At 35.0% G+C, this 15,616-nt stretch overlaps 1 protein-coding gene across 2 annotated transcripts in view; it reads right to left on the reverse strand.

Moving 5' to 3' along the window:
- The window catches only part of nr6a1a (nuclear receptor subfamily 6, group A, member 1a), a 113,563-nt gene that overhangs the window by 17,168 nt on the left and 80,779 nt on the right, over positions 1-15,616 (reverse strand). The window contains exon 1 of one of the 2 annotated variants that reach the window (XM_055168136.2): positions 12,155-12,419. The exons of the other annotated variant lie outside the window; for it this stretch is intronic. Within the exon in view, the coding sequence (XP_055024111.1) occupies positions 12,155-12,170 (16 nt within the window). The 5' untranslated portion in view covers positions 12,171-12,419. Of the gene's footprint in view, positions 1-12,154; positions 12,420-15,616 lie in introns of those variants that run through there. 2 annotated transcript variants of the gene reach the window in all.

Below are 15,616 nucleotides of genomic sequence, written 5' to 3' on the forward strand. Positions count from 1 at the left end.
TCACCAATCTCAAGAAGTAAACTGTTGCCTACAATCCGTGTGTTTTGTTGTAGTCCAAGAAAAAAGATTTACGTTGGAGACGATAACTCCGGTCATTGTTTATTTTGGGATTTGTACCTTTAGCATATCGTTAACATGTACATAGTGACCGCCTATGCCGAGTCAAGACAGAATCTTTGAAGGGTCGAGACCGAATCTGTTGGTTTTCAAATACAGTCGAGTCCATGTCAAGACCGAGTCTTTGAGGCAGCAAGTCTGAGTCGAAACCGAGTCCTTTAGGAGTCGAGACAGAGTCAAGACCAAGACAATAAAAACATGTCAGTTTTCATATTCATGATTTAATATCACCCCAGTTAATAATTAACATTTAGGCCTACAGACTAAGCTAGATTGGGAATTGTTTAGAGGAGCAGTCTTAACGTCTTACTATGGACTATGCTTTTAGTATCATTAAAAAATCCCTACCACATGTATCATCTTCTGCCTATTTTTCTAGAGATAAATAAACGGCTCTGATGGCAGATCTTTGCATTGCACCATGGGATGTCATTTCCAAATAATGCCCGTCAACATTGCATTTTATTATTATTGTTATGTGTTGTGTTTTTTTATTTGAACATAAAAAATGTGTTGGTCTCGAGGACTCGGTCTGAAATTACAAGTCCTTCTCCTCCCACTGTAATCCGAGACCGAATCTTTGAAGGACCAACTCCGAGACGAGTCTGAGAAAGCAGAAATTGGTCTCGGACTCGAGTATTACATCACCACATGTACTAATACACACTTACACACCAAAGGAAATGTAAAATCGTGAATCAGACCACAGGCGCCCTTTAATTATAAATATTGTAAATAATGATTTTAGCTTTATTTGACCTTCACATTTATCTATTGAAAATGTGTAAAAACAAGAACATACAGACTGTTACTGCAATTTACTTAAGTGAAAATATCCAGTAACTGGTTACAATGGCTGTACTGTTGAAATTCCTAAATAAAAACGAGCTAATCCGTATTTGTGACCCTTAAGGCTAAAGTATAGTCCTTTTTTTACGGGTACATGACGGTCCGCGTACAGTGTGCGTGATGCAATTTTCGTCATCAGAAGAGAGACCGCGAAAATGCATTGAATTTCGTCACAATGCACATGCGTCAACGTCTGCATACATGCACGATTAAAATAAACTATACTTTGCAAGGCTGTGTGCTCGATTTGCGTACATGTAAAAAAACAGACTATAGACGGTTTCATTGGACGCACGTGATACACTTTTGGATCCGAACTTTACTTCCGGTTTCGTTTTTTTAATGGTCTGACTAGTTGCTAAACTGATATCTTGAACAAATGCCTCATCAAAAATAACAAATGTTTTGGTTTCCTAGGTAATCTATGTGTTGTTGTTTTTTTTGATTGTTATATAAATAAACTACGTTTAAAGTACTTTGTGGTTATTTATTATTAGCGGAGTTTACCTGAAGTTACGTGCGGACCGCGACAGCCGCTTGTTTATGTTGTTACTGCTGAAACCATCTATATTCCGGGCTTTACAAAAACCCAGCTAAACCTTATTTTAAGTAATTTACTGTTTTCTACATAAAATCATCCTACATAATGTAAAGAACAGTATGTGAAAAATGTATCCTTAATATCTTTAATACTGACTGAGTATGTCAAACATTAAAACAAACTCTGATGCTCCTAATCTCATAATTAGATTATAAGCCTTTAACCTGGATTTCAAATGTATTAACATATATATGAAATACAGTAGTATTTGAGCCATACTGCAAGGCCCTACTCAGCAGGTTTCTTGACCACTTCTCTTGTTTTGTCAAAGACACTGGGAGGGAAAATGCGACCGGGCTTTCCTGATCTTTTAAATGGCGAATAGAAGACTTCTTAAAGCTTTGCTGCATGCATTAGCATCTGAATGACATTGGCATTGAGATACCACTGGTGAACTTTAACAATGACAATACTGAGAGCTTTACCATAATGCATAGCAGGAGTCACTCATCTTACTGTCGAATAAAGCTTATATGGCTCGACTTTCAAAGAAGCTGATTATACCTGGTATTAAGATGTGTTTTGGTCAAAGAGGACAACGCTATAGACAGGTGGCAACGTGGTGTAAAATGTTTTGAGCTCGTCCACTTCCGACCACATTCAGTTCAGAGGTAGTGTTTTCTTGGTATGTGGTCGAACTCGTTCGAACAGCTACAAAACATAAACTAATCTTCGCCTATTAATCTAATGATATATACGTGATGTACGAGCACAATGTTTTAACTAGGGATGCACCGATATGGAAATTTTGGCCGATACCGATAACCGATAACTCTTTATATTTGGGGGGCCGATAACCGATATATATATAGGCCGATAAATATTCATATTATTTTCACAATGAAAAATTTCCAGACTGCGGACATCTTGTCTTTGCGCTAGACCAGCATACTCTTGTTAAGCCCGCAACACGTGTCATCTTCGTGCTATGTCACAAAAAGCACCAATCAAAGCTCCACATGGCCAGCAATGAGCAAGTGAAGTGGTTCAACGAACCAAAATAATCCATCATTTATCAGCTTTCATTTATCGGCCTAATTTTGCTATCAGATCGATAACCGATAATATTAAAAATAAGCAGTTATCGGCCGATAACGATATGTTGGCCGATATATCGTGCATCCCTAGTTTTAACATAGGACATGACTTCTAGCATGAACACACAGTGTACAGTGCTATCATTATGCTTTCATTGATAAAACTGAAGCGGCTGCTCTCGACTCTTTTTTGTTTCATTTTGCGAGCGTGTGAAAATTGCACAAGCTTGTTTCATCAACTGCTCTGAAATATCAGAGAAAACACTTACATCTACATGTACAAAATGTTGTGCAGCATGTTAACTAACAACACAAGCAGCTGACTCTGACATAATATTAATGTGTGTCATTTTAAAGCCGTCATTTCTCCAGCTTGAGTTTAAATGAAAGCAGGCGGACTCATCCCCTCAAAGTAATGAGGACATACATGGTCGAAAGTAGACAAAAAAAGAGACGGATTAAAATACCAGGTGTAAATGTGAATGTCTCTTTCATGTGATCTGATTCGATCATCACTTAAAACGCCTCTTAATACCAGGTATAAACAGACTCAAATGTGCAAATAACACCATCTAATAACAGAAGTAATACCAAACTACGGACCCTCCAATTGTAACATGCTGAAGCAAGGTCACCCACATGCCGTTTAATAGACAGATGAATGCATTAAATCTTAAAGCAAATCAGTTATATTCACATCTGAATATACCGACTGATCACAATGCATTCTCACTTTAAGATGATCCCCATATACAGTACCGTAACAATGACTCTTTCCTTGCTACCATTTGCTTTCAATTCCTGGCAAATGTTGTGTTATGCAGGGTGCATCTGAAACCATAAATTATTGACCAATGTATGTGAAATGACTGACTTCCTTTAATGAGAAAACGCCGCTTGCAAAGTTTGCTTCCTTTATTCACACCCGGCCTCCTTGATTGGTTAAATTTGTCACCCTTTCTTTCAAGTGCATGGCCACCCTATAAACCCGGAGTTCTCTCACACCTTCACACACTTGATCCCACAGCGTCACTTCACACCCCTCCGCTCCGTCACTCATGTGAGCATTCCGGAAAAATGACCGGGACCATCTGCCCATGAATGTGAAGTACTGTAAGAGGAATGCTAGACTCACTCATACATTTTTAAAATGCTTTAATTTTGAAAGCATGTCCATGTCACATTCCAGGCCAAAATGAAATGTGAAACTTATCATTAATTTACTGTAGTTTTTATTACAGTAGTACATCAGACATGATTGGATTTGGATATTTTATGACAAATTTAGACTACAAATTTTAATTACCATTAGTTATATCATTTACAGTTTACATTCTATTGGAATTTTATTTTTTTTAAGAGATGTTTATTAAATTTTTCTAACAATACTGTAATACCACCCACCCAAAAAAAGAAAAGTCTAAGCAAAAACTAAAGGTAGAGGTCAGAATGAGATTTTTTGATGAGAAAATGTGACAAATGTATCATTACAATGCAAAATGGCCTAATTTATTATGTTAAACATTTTTGTGTACTCTTAAACTTTGGAAAAAAAACATGACACAAAAGCATGCCTTTACAGGTTTTGTGAGATCCTCTTTGTCCCAAAAGATGTTTGGTCTGAGAGAAACTTGTATGTTGAAATAAAAAAAATCAGGTTTTGGTCTTAATCAGAGTCGTTTCTCTTGTCTTGGGGCAAGATTCCCCCACCTCCCATACACACAGTCATGAGACCCCCCATGGCACCTATTAAAACCTGCATTGTTACCCTGAGGTCAGGCCTGGTTTCATTCCAAACTTGCAGGAAACAGAGCCTGAGGTTTAAAACACTACAATCACTGATAACACGCTGGTGAAAAGTTTCCATCTCTGATGACAAAACCCATAGTAAGCTTTTAATGGCCATTTAAAGAGAACTGAAATGTACAGTACAAAACAAATACAGTATCAAAATGTTCAAAACACTTTTTATAGTTTCATCATAAAAATGAGTAAAATCAAATAAGCAACCAAAGAACATATGAACATACTGTACCTAAAAGCATTTTAAGCGTTTAATATTTCTTGCATTTTACCATACATTTATTCAAACTTAACAGTACTCACTACAATTGTATTTTTGTCAAAAAATCTGAATTGATATACATTTACTTGAGAAGCACAATTACCAAAGATATATTCTTATAAAAATATATCAAAATTAAGTAAGTTTATGCATAAAAAATAACAAAAACGGGGCAAGAAAAATAAAATTGAATCTTAATAAAGAAGTAAAACCTTCATTCAAGTTTTTAAGCATTAACTCAATATATATATATATTTAGAAAACAAGACTTTATTTATTTAAGCTTAATTTCACCAGAATTTTTTTTTAATCCTTCACAGTAGTGTCCTGGCTAATACAGCAGTACAATCAATGTCAAACAATTTTAAATCTAAATATCTTATTTAGCTTCCCAATTAAATGCATCTCACTTTAACTTTTTTTTTTAGATATTTGTTGTTTATTAAAAAATAAGACAAAAATAAATACATTTTTGTAGTACTGTACACTGAAAAAAATGATTAATTCAATTTACTCAAAAATGTTAAGGTAAGTGGTTGCAATCAATTTATTTAAGCTACATTTAAACAAAAAATGTGAAAAAAAATTAATAAAAAACTTTTGAATTAAAATTTTTTTCAGTGTAGTATTAATACTAAAAACTATATGTTACTTTTCATATAAATAACCTGTGGTAAGGGAATCGCCATGTGTCCGGGCAGGTGTGTGTATTTAAGGGGCGGAGGATGGGAGGCCAAGCAGATGATGGTGGGTAGTGAGCGGAGGATGGGCTCAAGAAGAGAAACACAGAGGTCTACTGAAGGCTTTGTCTTTCGTTTCCATTACAATCAACTCCAACTGAGCAGGTCGGGGGGCTTTGTGGTACTTTTCCACTCTTTATGCATACCTCTCATCTCAACAACTGGATTTATCTTTTCTTTCTCTACATTCGCTGCCCTTTAGTCTGTATGCATGCCTGTCATTTCTTGAAGATAATTAACTCATCAAATGTACAGTAATTGATCAGTAAATCGAGTGCATCATTAAAATCAGAAAATGATTAACAGCTGTGCTCTAAAACATAATTAAATACATTTAATATTGCAAATGTAACTTTTAAAAATCTTAAATTGAATCAACTCAGATTTACAAGTCATTTCAACTTACTAATATTTATCTTGACAAGATTTGAGTTGCAACAACTTGTAAAATGAAGTTAACTTATTTCAACTGAATTTAATAAGTTATAACAACTCATCTCTACTCAACATAAATAGTAGTAGTAATGATTTATAAATCTAAGATGATTAAAATAAAAAATTTAAGGCAGCAAAGTCATTTACAGTGTAGTAAAATCAGAAGTACTTTTCTATCCTGACTGTTTTTAAGAGCACGGTCTATCCCCTCTCTGTTGACCACTTCTACATGGTAAAAAGTTATATTCAATCAACATATATTTTATGCTACTTTAACTTAACAAATTAAGTTAAACAATTTCAACTTGTTATGTCATCTTATCACAAGTCAAAACTTAAAATAGTGGGTTGAATTGACTTGCATAATCAAGTTGTTTTAACTTTATTCTGCATTTTTTACAGTGTATAGCTGGACAGTGTTATGGTAATGTTCGGGGGTCCACACTTTCAGAGTCATGGCTAGCTCAATTTTTTTTTTAAAGAAAAAAGGAATGAGAATAAACTCTCCACCCCAAACTCCCCAACCCCCATGACCAGCACACTGTAGTATCTAATAACCATTACAAGAGGCCAAGAATTAGCATTTGGTAATTACACCGAGACTGAGTCTTAATGTAAAGCAAACCATTCTGAATTAATCCTGCGGCTTTAACAAAAGCTTTGTGCTTCGTGTTAATGCATCCTAAAGAATTTAACAACCATCCATTCAGTCACCTGGACTTATTTTTTTTTTGCAGATTTAAAGGTATAGTTCACCCACAAAAATGAAATCTATGTCTTAATTTACTCTTGAGTTTTTTTATTTTGAAAATATAAAAATATTTGGTACAGTTGATGGTACCCACTGACTTCCATAGTAGAAAAAAAACAAATGTTATGGAAGTCAATGGGTCATCTATTAAATATCTTCATTTGTATTCAACAGAATAAATAAACTTATACAGGTTGAGACCAACATGAGGGTGAGTAAATGATGACAGAGCTTTCACTTTTGGATGAACTATCGCAATCATCACAGATTTTATTGAATGTTGTCGAATTATCACAACGATAAAACTGGGCTATAAACATCCCACATGATTAATTATCTAAAACTTGAAGCAAAAGTGAAAATTGGACTCTCGCTTGCAAAACGGCATTAGAGAGGTTGCGAGCCAAGTTACACCAGAATATTGACGCGTTCATCCACATCGCGGGTTTCGACATCTTCTGCATTGTTGGCCTCTCAGCAGCGTCTATAGTTAGCTTAACAAAGTCAATAAGGGCCATCAGTGGATAAAGAACATCAAAACCTGAAATATCTGCAAACATTACACAAGACACCAAGCCCTATTGATCTCTCATCACTAGGGCAGATGTTATTCTTAGCTCACCCGATCCAAGTTCTACACAGCCCATTCTTAAAACACGAATTACGGATTTGAATTGCAAATGAATACAGTCATAACCTCGGTTTTGCAATTTCAACAAATCATTCATCAGAAGTCTCAAGTGGTCGCACTAAAAGCTGAATTCAGATGCAGAAAGACTCCCTATTATAAATCGTAAATAGAGACACTAACATAAAGACCAAGAATCACAAAGACATCATTTTCTCAGCACCTTCAGCAGCAGATCAAGGCCGTATGCGTCCACAACCTTATTTTTAATTTAATTCTTTTCTGCATTTTATTAATTTCATTAACTGAAGTGATTTTCACTGCGGAAAAGGGGTGTTCATACGTGACTTATCGGATTACATTTTACAGTTTAACACTAATGTTGCGTACCAGCATAAACCCCAAAGATTTTGAGCTACAGTATGTACAGAATAAAAATAGATGTTGCGATAAATCAGGGCAACTCCTTTTTTTAAAGGATATTAAAGGGATAGTTCACCCAAAAATGAAAGTTCTGTCATCATTTACCCACTCTCACGTTGTTACAAATCTGTATACATTTCTTTGTTCTGATAAACACAAAGGAAGATATTTTGAGAAATGTCTGTAAGCCCCATTCACTTTCATAGTAGGAAAAAAGAATACTATCGAATGAACTATTTAATTACGAACATTCCTCAAAATATCTTTCTTTCATGTTTATCCGTTATTACAGGTTTGTATCAACAGGAGGGTGAGAAAATGATGACAAAGTTTTCATTTTTGGGTGAACTGTCCCTTTAAGAATCAACTTCATGCTCGCTAGGTTGACTTCACTGCAACATTAAAGGGAAAGTTCACCCAAAAATAAAAATTCTGTCATCATTTTTTCACCCTCATGTTGTCACAAACCTGTATAAATTTCTTTGTTCTAAAAAACACAAAGATATTTTGGGGAATATTTGTAACCAAACCGATCAGAGGCCCTATTCACTTCCATAGTTGGAAAAAAGAATACTATGGAAGTGAATGGTGTTCATGAACGGTTACGGACATTCTTTAAAATATATTCCTTCATGTTTATCAGAACAAAGAAATGAATACAGGTTTGTATCAACATGAGGGTGAGAAAATGATGACAGAGTTTTCATTTTTGGGTGAACTATCCCTTTAAGAATCAACCATGGTCGCCAAGTTGACTTCACTGCAACATTAAAGGGATAGTTCACCCAAAATGAAAATTTTGTCATTATTTTTTCACCCTCACGTTGTTACAAACCTGTATAAATTTCTGATGAACACAAAGGAAGATATTTAAAAAAAATAGTTGTAACTAAACCAATCATGAGCCCCATTCACTTCCATAGTTGGAAAAAAGAATACTATGAGAGTGAAAGGTGTTCATGAACGGTTACGGACATTCTTTAAAATATATTCCTTCGTGTTTATCAGAACAAAGAAATGAATACAGGTTTGTAACAACATGAGAGAGAGAAAATAATGACAGAACTTTCATTTTTGTGTAACCTATCCCTTTAATAACATCTGTTGTGTAGTTATAAATACAGCCAAATTTATAGGTGTGTAAACAGGCTACTTCTTAAACAGCGACTAAATTTAAACCTGGATTGTTGAACCTTTTCTAATGACCTTCTCTGCTGTTATTGATCTTCACGTAGCTTAAAGTCCCCTCCCCCGTGTGTATTCGCACACACAAACACACAAATACCCCACGACAACCCCCATGTCCACCCTCCTCCGCCACAGAGGTGACTTCCTGCATAAGTGAGTGACGAATGAAGCTTGGGGAAAACGTATGGAAAAACCGCTAAAGAAAGAGGAAGGACAGACAGAAGGTTTAAGGAGAGAGAGAGACACAGGAGGATGAGTGAAGACCCGAAATGATGGCCACCCTCAACCGGAAACAATAAGAACAGAGATGGGCGGCAGTCGAATAGGATTAGGAGGAGGTTAAGTTATTATGTACAGTGCTTTCAGACCTCCCCCCAACACACACACAAACAATAGTGTTTTCACATACCACCCTTGAACATATTCTGCCTCCGGCATAATACTCTGATCGAGTTACAATCAAATTCATTTACAAAGCCACAGTGATCTCAAAATGCCACCCAGAGCCATATGCAAACCTTTATTTTTTATAGTCTCTTGCTGAGATTACACAATAACTGAGATAAATACCAATATGGGTCATTTAATGGCCATTGCATAAGTGGTTAATAGTGATTCAACGGTATATATATCATTTAAATATATGGTATATATAAATATTACAATTTAATGATGTAAAATTTACTGAAAATTATTGAAAATTGACAAGAAAGGGTCTAATTCACAAAGCATGCCATACTAAAATTTTATTCTAAATGTAGCCAAAAAAGTATACCACATGTATGCAATTATCATGAAAAAGGAAAAATAACCCTATAATATATATCTGGGTGATTCTCGCGAAACATTTTGATAAAAAAAGTAAATTAAAAAGTAAGAGTTATAAAATAAGAAGATACAGTTACAAACATCTCTTCATGTACTATTTTGCACATGATTTCAAATGACATCATACAAACCAATTTTGTTGTTTTTCCAAATTTAAAAGGAAAATGTTCATTACCGCAACGTGCCCATGACTGGATTTGGGTTCTTTGACATGGAAATATTTAAAATTAAAAAATCTAAAAAATAAAAAGCTTCAGTGCATGTTATACGATAAACACTTACAGTAAAGAAACGTGGTATTTGGTGATCATGGTAAATGTAGAGACAATAATAAGGAATAAAAATGTGTCCAAGAGCAATTTTCTGATCCTCCACAACAATTTTCAATCATTGTTTAAGCCCTCTGTGAACTAACATTTTCACCCCTCAAGATGGCTACCAGGTAAGCAGTTCTTATTTTTTTTCTCCAGATAAAAGTTGAAATTTTGTTTGTCATAGTACCTACATAACTTTTTAGTTCTCATTACCGAAACATGAGTTTGTAAATGCATATATATAATATCATGTTGCGGTAATGATAATTTTTATAATGATAATCTAAAAGATTTAAATAATTCTATAGGAAATATTTTTTAAATCCCCTAAAAATAATGGTTATAGTAAGTTCAGACTCTTATATGTGCAAAAAATATTTTTTTTAAATCTGATGGACACCTTCTAAACCTGGATTTTGTGAGAATCACCCATCTGTGTTATATAATTGATATCTATTTTTCCTTGTTCATGATTATTGCATTTGTGTGGTTCAAGTTTTTCTTACATTTTTGGGTAGATTTAAAAGAAAAGTTTTTGTTGAATCCTGATTTGTTTGTAAAAACGTCCGTACGCACATTTGTCTGTTAACACTTTAACTGTACTCCTTAAAGCTGGCATAACTATTGGCACAACTAGCACATATATCCATCTTTACTGTAACCTCACATTTCTACATATTAACATGTTTGTATATTTGAGCTACAAAACACACACAATAGGTGAAGTTTGCACGATTCACACTTTTCCTGACTTAGTATGAATTTGATGAAAGAAACTCAACCAAGTAAATGAGGCCGAGACTTAAAGATCTGACAAATAAGTAAGAAGAACCATTCACACCTTTCATCATTATGCGAGCGCATTTTCACACCACCTTTTGAGGAAGGTAATGAGACAGCTAAAATCTGCTTAAAACTAACACAAGGCAAAAAAACTAATACCACATTTATACAGTAGCCAGCACGTCTGCGTTCAATGTGACAGTCCACACTTTCGAATGCCTAGGAACGATGAGTAAAAACAACAAGCGTGAATAATTCGATGGAGAGCCATTTTGTCGAATGGTTAAAGGCATTGATTTTAAAAAGATGCTTAAGTGTCAAGGTCCAAGGCCAAACAATGAGAAGAAAAGGCTACTGTCTTAAATACATCATTGTTTATCATTTTATCAAAGTGTGTGAGATATATAATCATTACAGAGCGCACTTAGATACAGTTTTGTGGGCCGACTGATAAAATCTAGATGACTGTGGGGTGAAGTTTGGGCTACAGTGATAAACCCACGTAGGGCCCATGGGGGTTTTGTATGTGTATGTGAGTATCGGGGGTTTAACCAGATGAGCGTGGAGTCACGCTGACCCCCGCTCACCATCACATGAAGACAGCTGCCTGCTCAACACCAGAAAACCTTTTCCAGATGGGCCGCAGCCCGCATACCACACTGTGCCCACTACCACCATAAACATACTAAATACACAAACATGAGCATTGAAAAAATTATACCATTATTGGTGTGCTACAAGCAATAAAATATACAGTGTTGTACAAAATCTGTTACTTATTGGCTAGATAGTCGCATGTAGTAGTATATACTCGAACGATATAGTTAGACCGATCACACAGTCAGAAAGCAAAACAACATCCCAAAATAACATGAAACTATATGCAAATTGAGTCTGATCTAATGTTTGTCAAAAGGCTGATATCATAAACAAGTAAACAAACAGAAATAATTCAGTACTAAGTAGATCTCCATCTACAGTATTACAACTGTATATACTACAATAAAAAAAGGATAAAATGTAATAAATATTATTTCAGCTATTATCTAAACACATTTTATGCATTTTTTAATCTCATTAAAATGCTGCACCAAACATTTATAAATTCCACATCATTTATAATGAATAAATATCTGTGACACGACTTTAAATAAAATCTACCATCAAAACCCTCACAACATCTTTAGCAAAGATACACAGTTAAAGTACAGAAACCGAACAGAAGCTAAACCATCATGCGTTTTGCCATTAACTTTACATGAAATACAACATTAAGCGATCTGAGATCAGCAATGACCGCCTCATTAAAACAGCCTCTCTCACCAAACGCACATCAACGGTAATGTGATCTCAGATCAGCTAATTAAAGCATCCGTCCTTTTGTCCTTCTCTTACCTTCCCACGAATCCATCTCATGTCTCGCCCGATCTCCCTGTCATCCATTCATACGTGTATCCTTCTGAGGAACATTACAGGCCTCATGCTCTCCTGCTCCTACCTCACAGCTTCCTCCTCTGACTCTCACTGAACCTCCTCACAGGCTCAGCCCCGCTGGTCAGTTTCAGCCCGGTCACATGACCGCCGAGTTCAGGCCCCAGGGGTCACGGTGTGGCCGGAGGGCCAATGGCAATGCGGGGGTTATCTGAGTGGAATTGATAGCCCTATTTTCCCCTCCTGCTGAACAATGCAAACCCCCTCCCTCTGACTCTCTTACTCGCTCTACCTTTCTCTTCTTCAGTTCTTTCAAAGCCAGCAAAGTGCAAAAAAAGGCTGCGAATGTGAACGTGGATGAAATTGAGCTGTTTTGTTGTCAAGTTTGAGCAGTAACTGCAGCCGGTCGACAATTTTGTGTGGTATTTTTGTGTCCATGAGAATTGTGTACTAAAAAATGGCTTGATACATTTATTGCACGTACTTTTTAGTTTAAATATACTTTTCCATTAATTTTTAATAATAAATACAAATTTTTGTTTTGGTATTTTAAACTTGTAAAATGTCAGACGGGGCAACTGTTTGTACAAATTAGCAGTTTAAGACAACTGGTAAAAAGGTGTTAAAAATTCAAAAAGATACTTTGGCATTATTTTACTTTTTGAAACCTTTCCTACAAACAAATTTGGGATGTTATGATAATTGAAAAACTTATGTCCAACAATTTGGATGTTCCCAAATGTTAAAGTACAACCAAAATCATAAGCCTTTTATTAAGAACTTAACTACCGTAGTATAACTATGTTTTTTCAACCCCTGGGGAGTCTGCTGACATTGGCTTAACTAAGCACCCTCTTATATATGTAACACTTTTACTACACTTATTAATCTTGTTTTAGGATTTTTCTGTTTCCTGCATCTATTAATGTAAAGCTGCTTTGAAACAATTACACTGTAAAAAATTTCTGTAGAAATTACAGTATTACTTGGTATTACTGGCAACTAGCTGTAGATTTTACATTTATGTTATTTACTGGCAACAGTTTGTTCAAAGTTAAATAAACATGAAACATTTTCAGTCTTTATCTTCTACAGTAAGTTACTGGGAACCAGCTGCATAATTACAGCTAAGTTTTTACAGTGTAAACAATTGTGAAAAGTGCTATATAAAAAAAACATAACATCATCCACAGGTGGTCTTTATGGCTGAATGAAAAGTTTGCTGAAAAAATAGCAAATTTTACAATTTAATGTAATAGGTAGGCTGGGTAAACTTTCTGTGTCAGGTGGTACAACCAATGTAAAACTAGAAAAAAATGCTATTTCATCAAACACATTTTAATTGTATTAAAAAGGATATTTATAAATTTGATATCACAGGCAAAAACGTATACCAGCATTCAAGCAGAAGTCTGTTAAAATGTAAATTCATTGCAGAGGTCAGTTGGTGCAACCAGAAAGTCAAAAGGCGCAACTGCTATGAATGCCCCTAAGAATAAACAATAAGCTAAATATTTTTAATAATGATTAATTTAACTATTTTTTTCAGTTAAGTTGTCTATAATCATTATTCTAAATGTAAAAAACAATATTTAAAAAAGTATATTTCTCAAATGTTAGTTTTATGGTAAAGTTGATTTACACTTTTAGAATAATAATTTAAAATGCCGTTATCAAATAAACAAACAATCAGCATGACACAGGGAGCACATTTAAACTTTTCTGGCAAACACACTATGATTGGTTGTACCACCTGACATTTTAAAATATTGTAAAATAAAAACATTTACTTGTAGTGAAATGTTACAATAAACAAAACATTTTAAACCCATTGTTCCTGACTGAAAAATATGCATTACATCTTTTTTAAAAGACTAAAAAATTAATTTTAGGAGCACGATTTGCTATGGACCATAAGTCAAATTGTCTAAGTTACGCAAGCGACTGCCAAATAGATAAACAATTGTGAATATGCTGTAAATGTTACACAACCACATGCTCAATTAAACTTATATGACATAATGTTCATGCAGCTCTATGTGACAAATGATCAATTTGTGTAGGTGAATACAAAAATATAAAAATATCATTCTGTTTGCCACACACATGATTAATCTAGATGGTCTTTGTGTTTTATAAAGCTTTACAAACAATTAAATCCATTGTGTCCCTGTGGCTCAAAGCATTTTAGTAAAGCACTGCATTAACAATGCAATGGTTACAGGTTCAAATCCCATGGAACACACACACACACAAAAAATACAAAAGCTTGAAAGTTGCTTTGGATGAAAGTGTCTGCCAAATGCATGAATGTAAATGCAATGTAAATTTAAATTACAGATTTCATTTTAAAATCCAATTTAAACCTCACCATAGTTGCCTTTTCTAGAAAATATATACGGTTTTCTCAATCTTTATTGATTTTGAGGGAGTATACTTCATAGGTGCTTACAGCAACCCAGACCCGTATTCCGAGCCAATCCGGTTCAAGCCTGTATGATAGCATTAGCCCTCTTGCTAAAGCTAAAGCCTCCCCTCCCTGAGCCACACATAAGAGGCTTTTCACATTCAAATGCAACAGCAGAATCAGGGAGGGGGTTAGCGGGAGGAGAAGGAGGGTTGTGCTGGACTTTGTCATGTAGAGGTGAGGACGGGTGGGTGTAGTCGAGTATGAAGTCGGAGGAGGTTCAAGTTTCGGCTGCAGCTGTCACGGCACGGCTGGGTTTGACCCTTGGGCTACCGATGACACATAAGCTAAATGCATTTAATTATCTGCAGGCGCGCTGGAGATTTTCTGACGCTCAGGAATCACAATGACACAGTTGGGACTTTTGTCTCTAAATGGCTTCTCTTGTCGGTCAAATCCAAACATGTTTAAAAATATAAGCTACTTCCAAACATCCAATATTGACATGGGGAGTGACCTCAGACAAATAGATGACCATTTTAGCCTGATCATTGTGAATGTGTTTAATAAAGGTGAATAATCTTATTGCTTATACCCATTCAGCCTTTCAAAAATTTGTCATAGTTTGCAAAATTTTTGGCACAAAAGGGAAATAAAAATAGCCAAGATTTTTATAATCTCTTTCACTGGCATATGGAGATATTTATTTTACAGTAGTAACAAACTACTGTATTTTGGTGTAAGCCATGATTGGGTGATTCTCACGAAACCATTGAAACACCACGGCACTAATGATTTTAGCTTTAAAATGTGTAATATAGTAACATTAAAAAGCATCAGAATTAACACAATACTGTGTTCTACCTTGCATAATGTGTGATTTCAACATAAGAATTTATAATTGGAAATTTTATCTCATTTTCTGCTGAAATTCTCATTACCGCAATGTGTCCGGCTGTGTTTGAACATGCGTTATGTTGTAATTTAATCAAATTAACACAAAAATATTAAGAAAAAAA

This window comes from Misgurnus anguillicaudatus, chromosome 5 (genome assembly GCF_027580225.2).
Source record: "Misgurnus anguillicaudatus chromosome 5, ASM2758022v2, whole genome shotgun sequence".
NCBI lineage: Eukaryota > Metazoa > Chordata > Actinopteri > Cypriniformes > Cobitidae > Misgurnus > Misgurnus anguillicaudatus.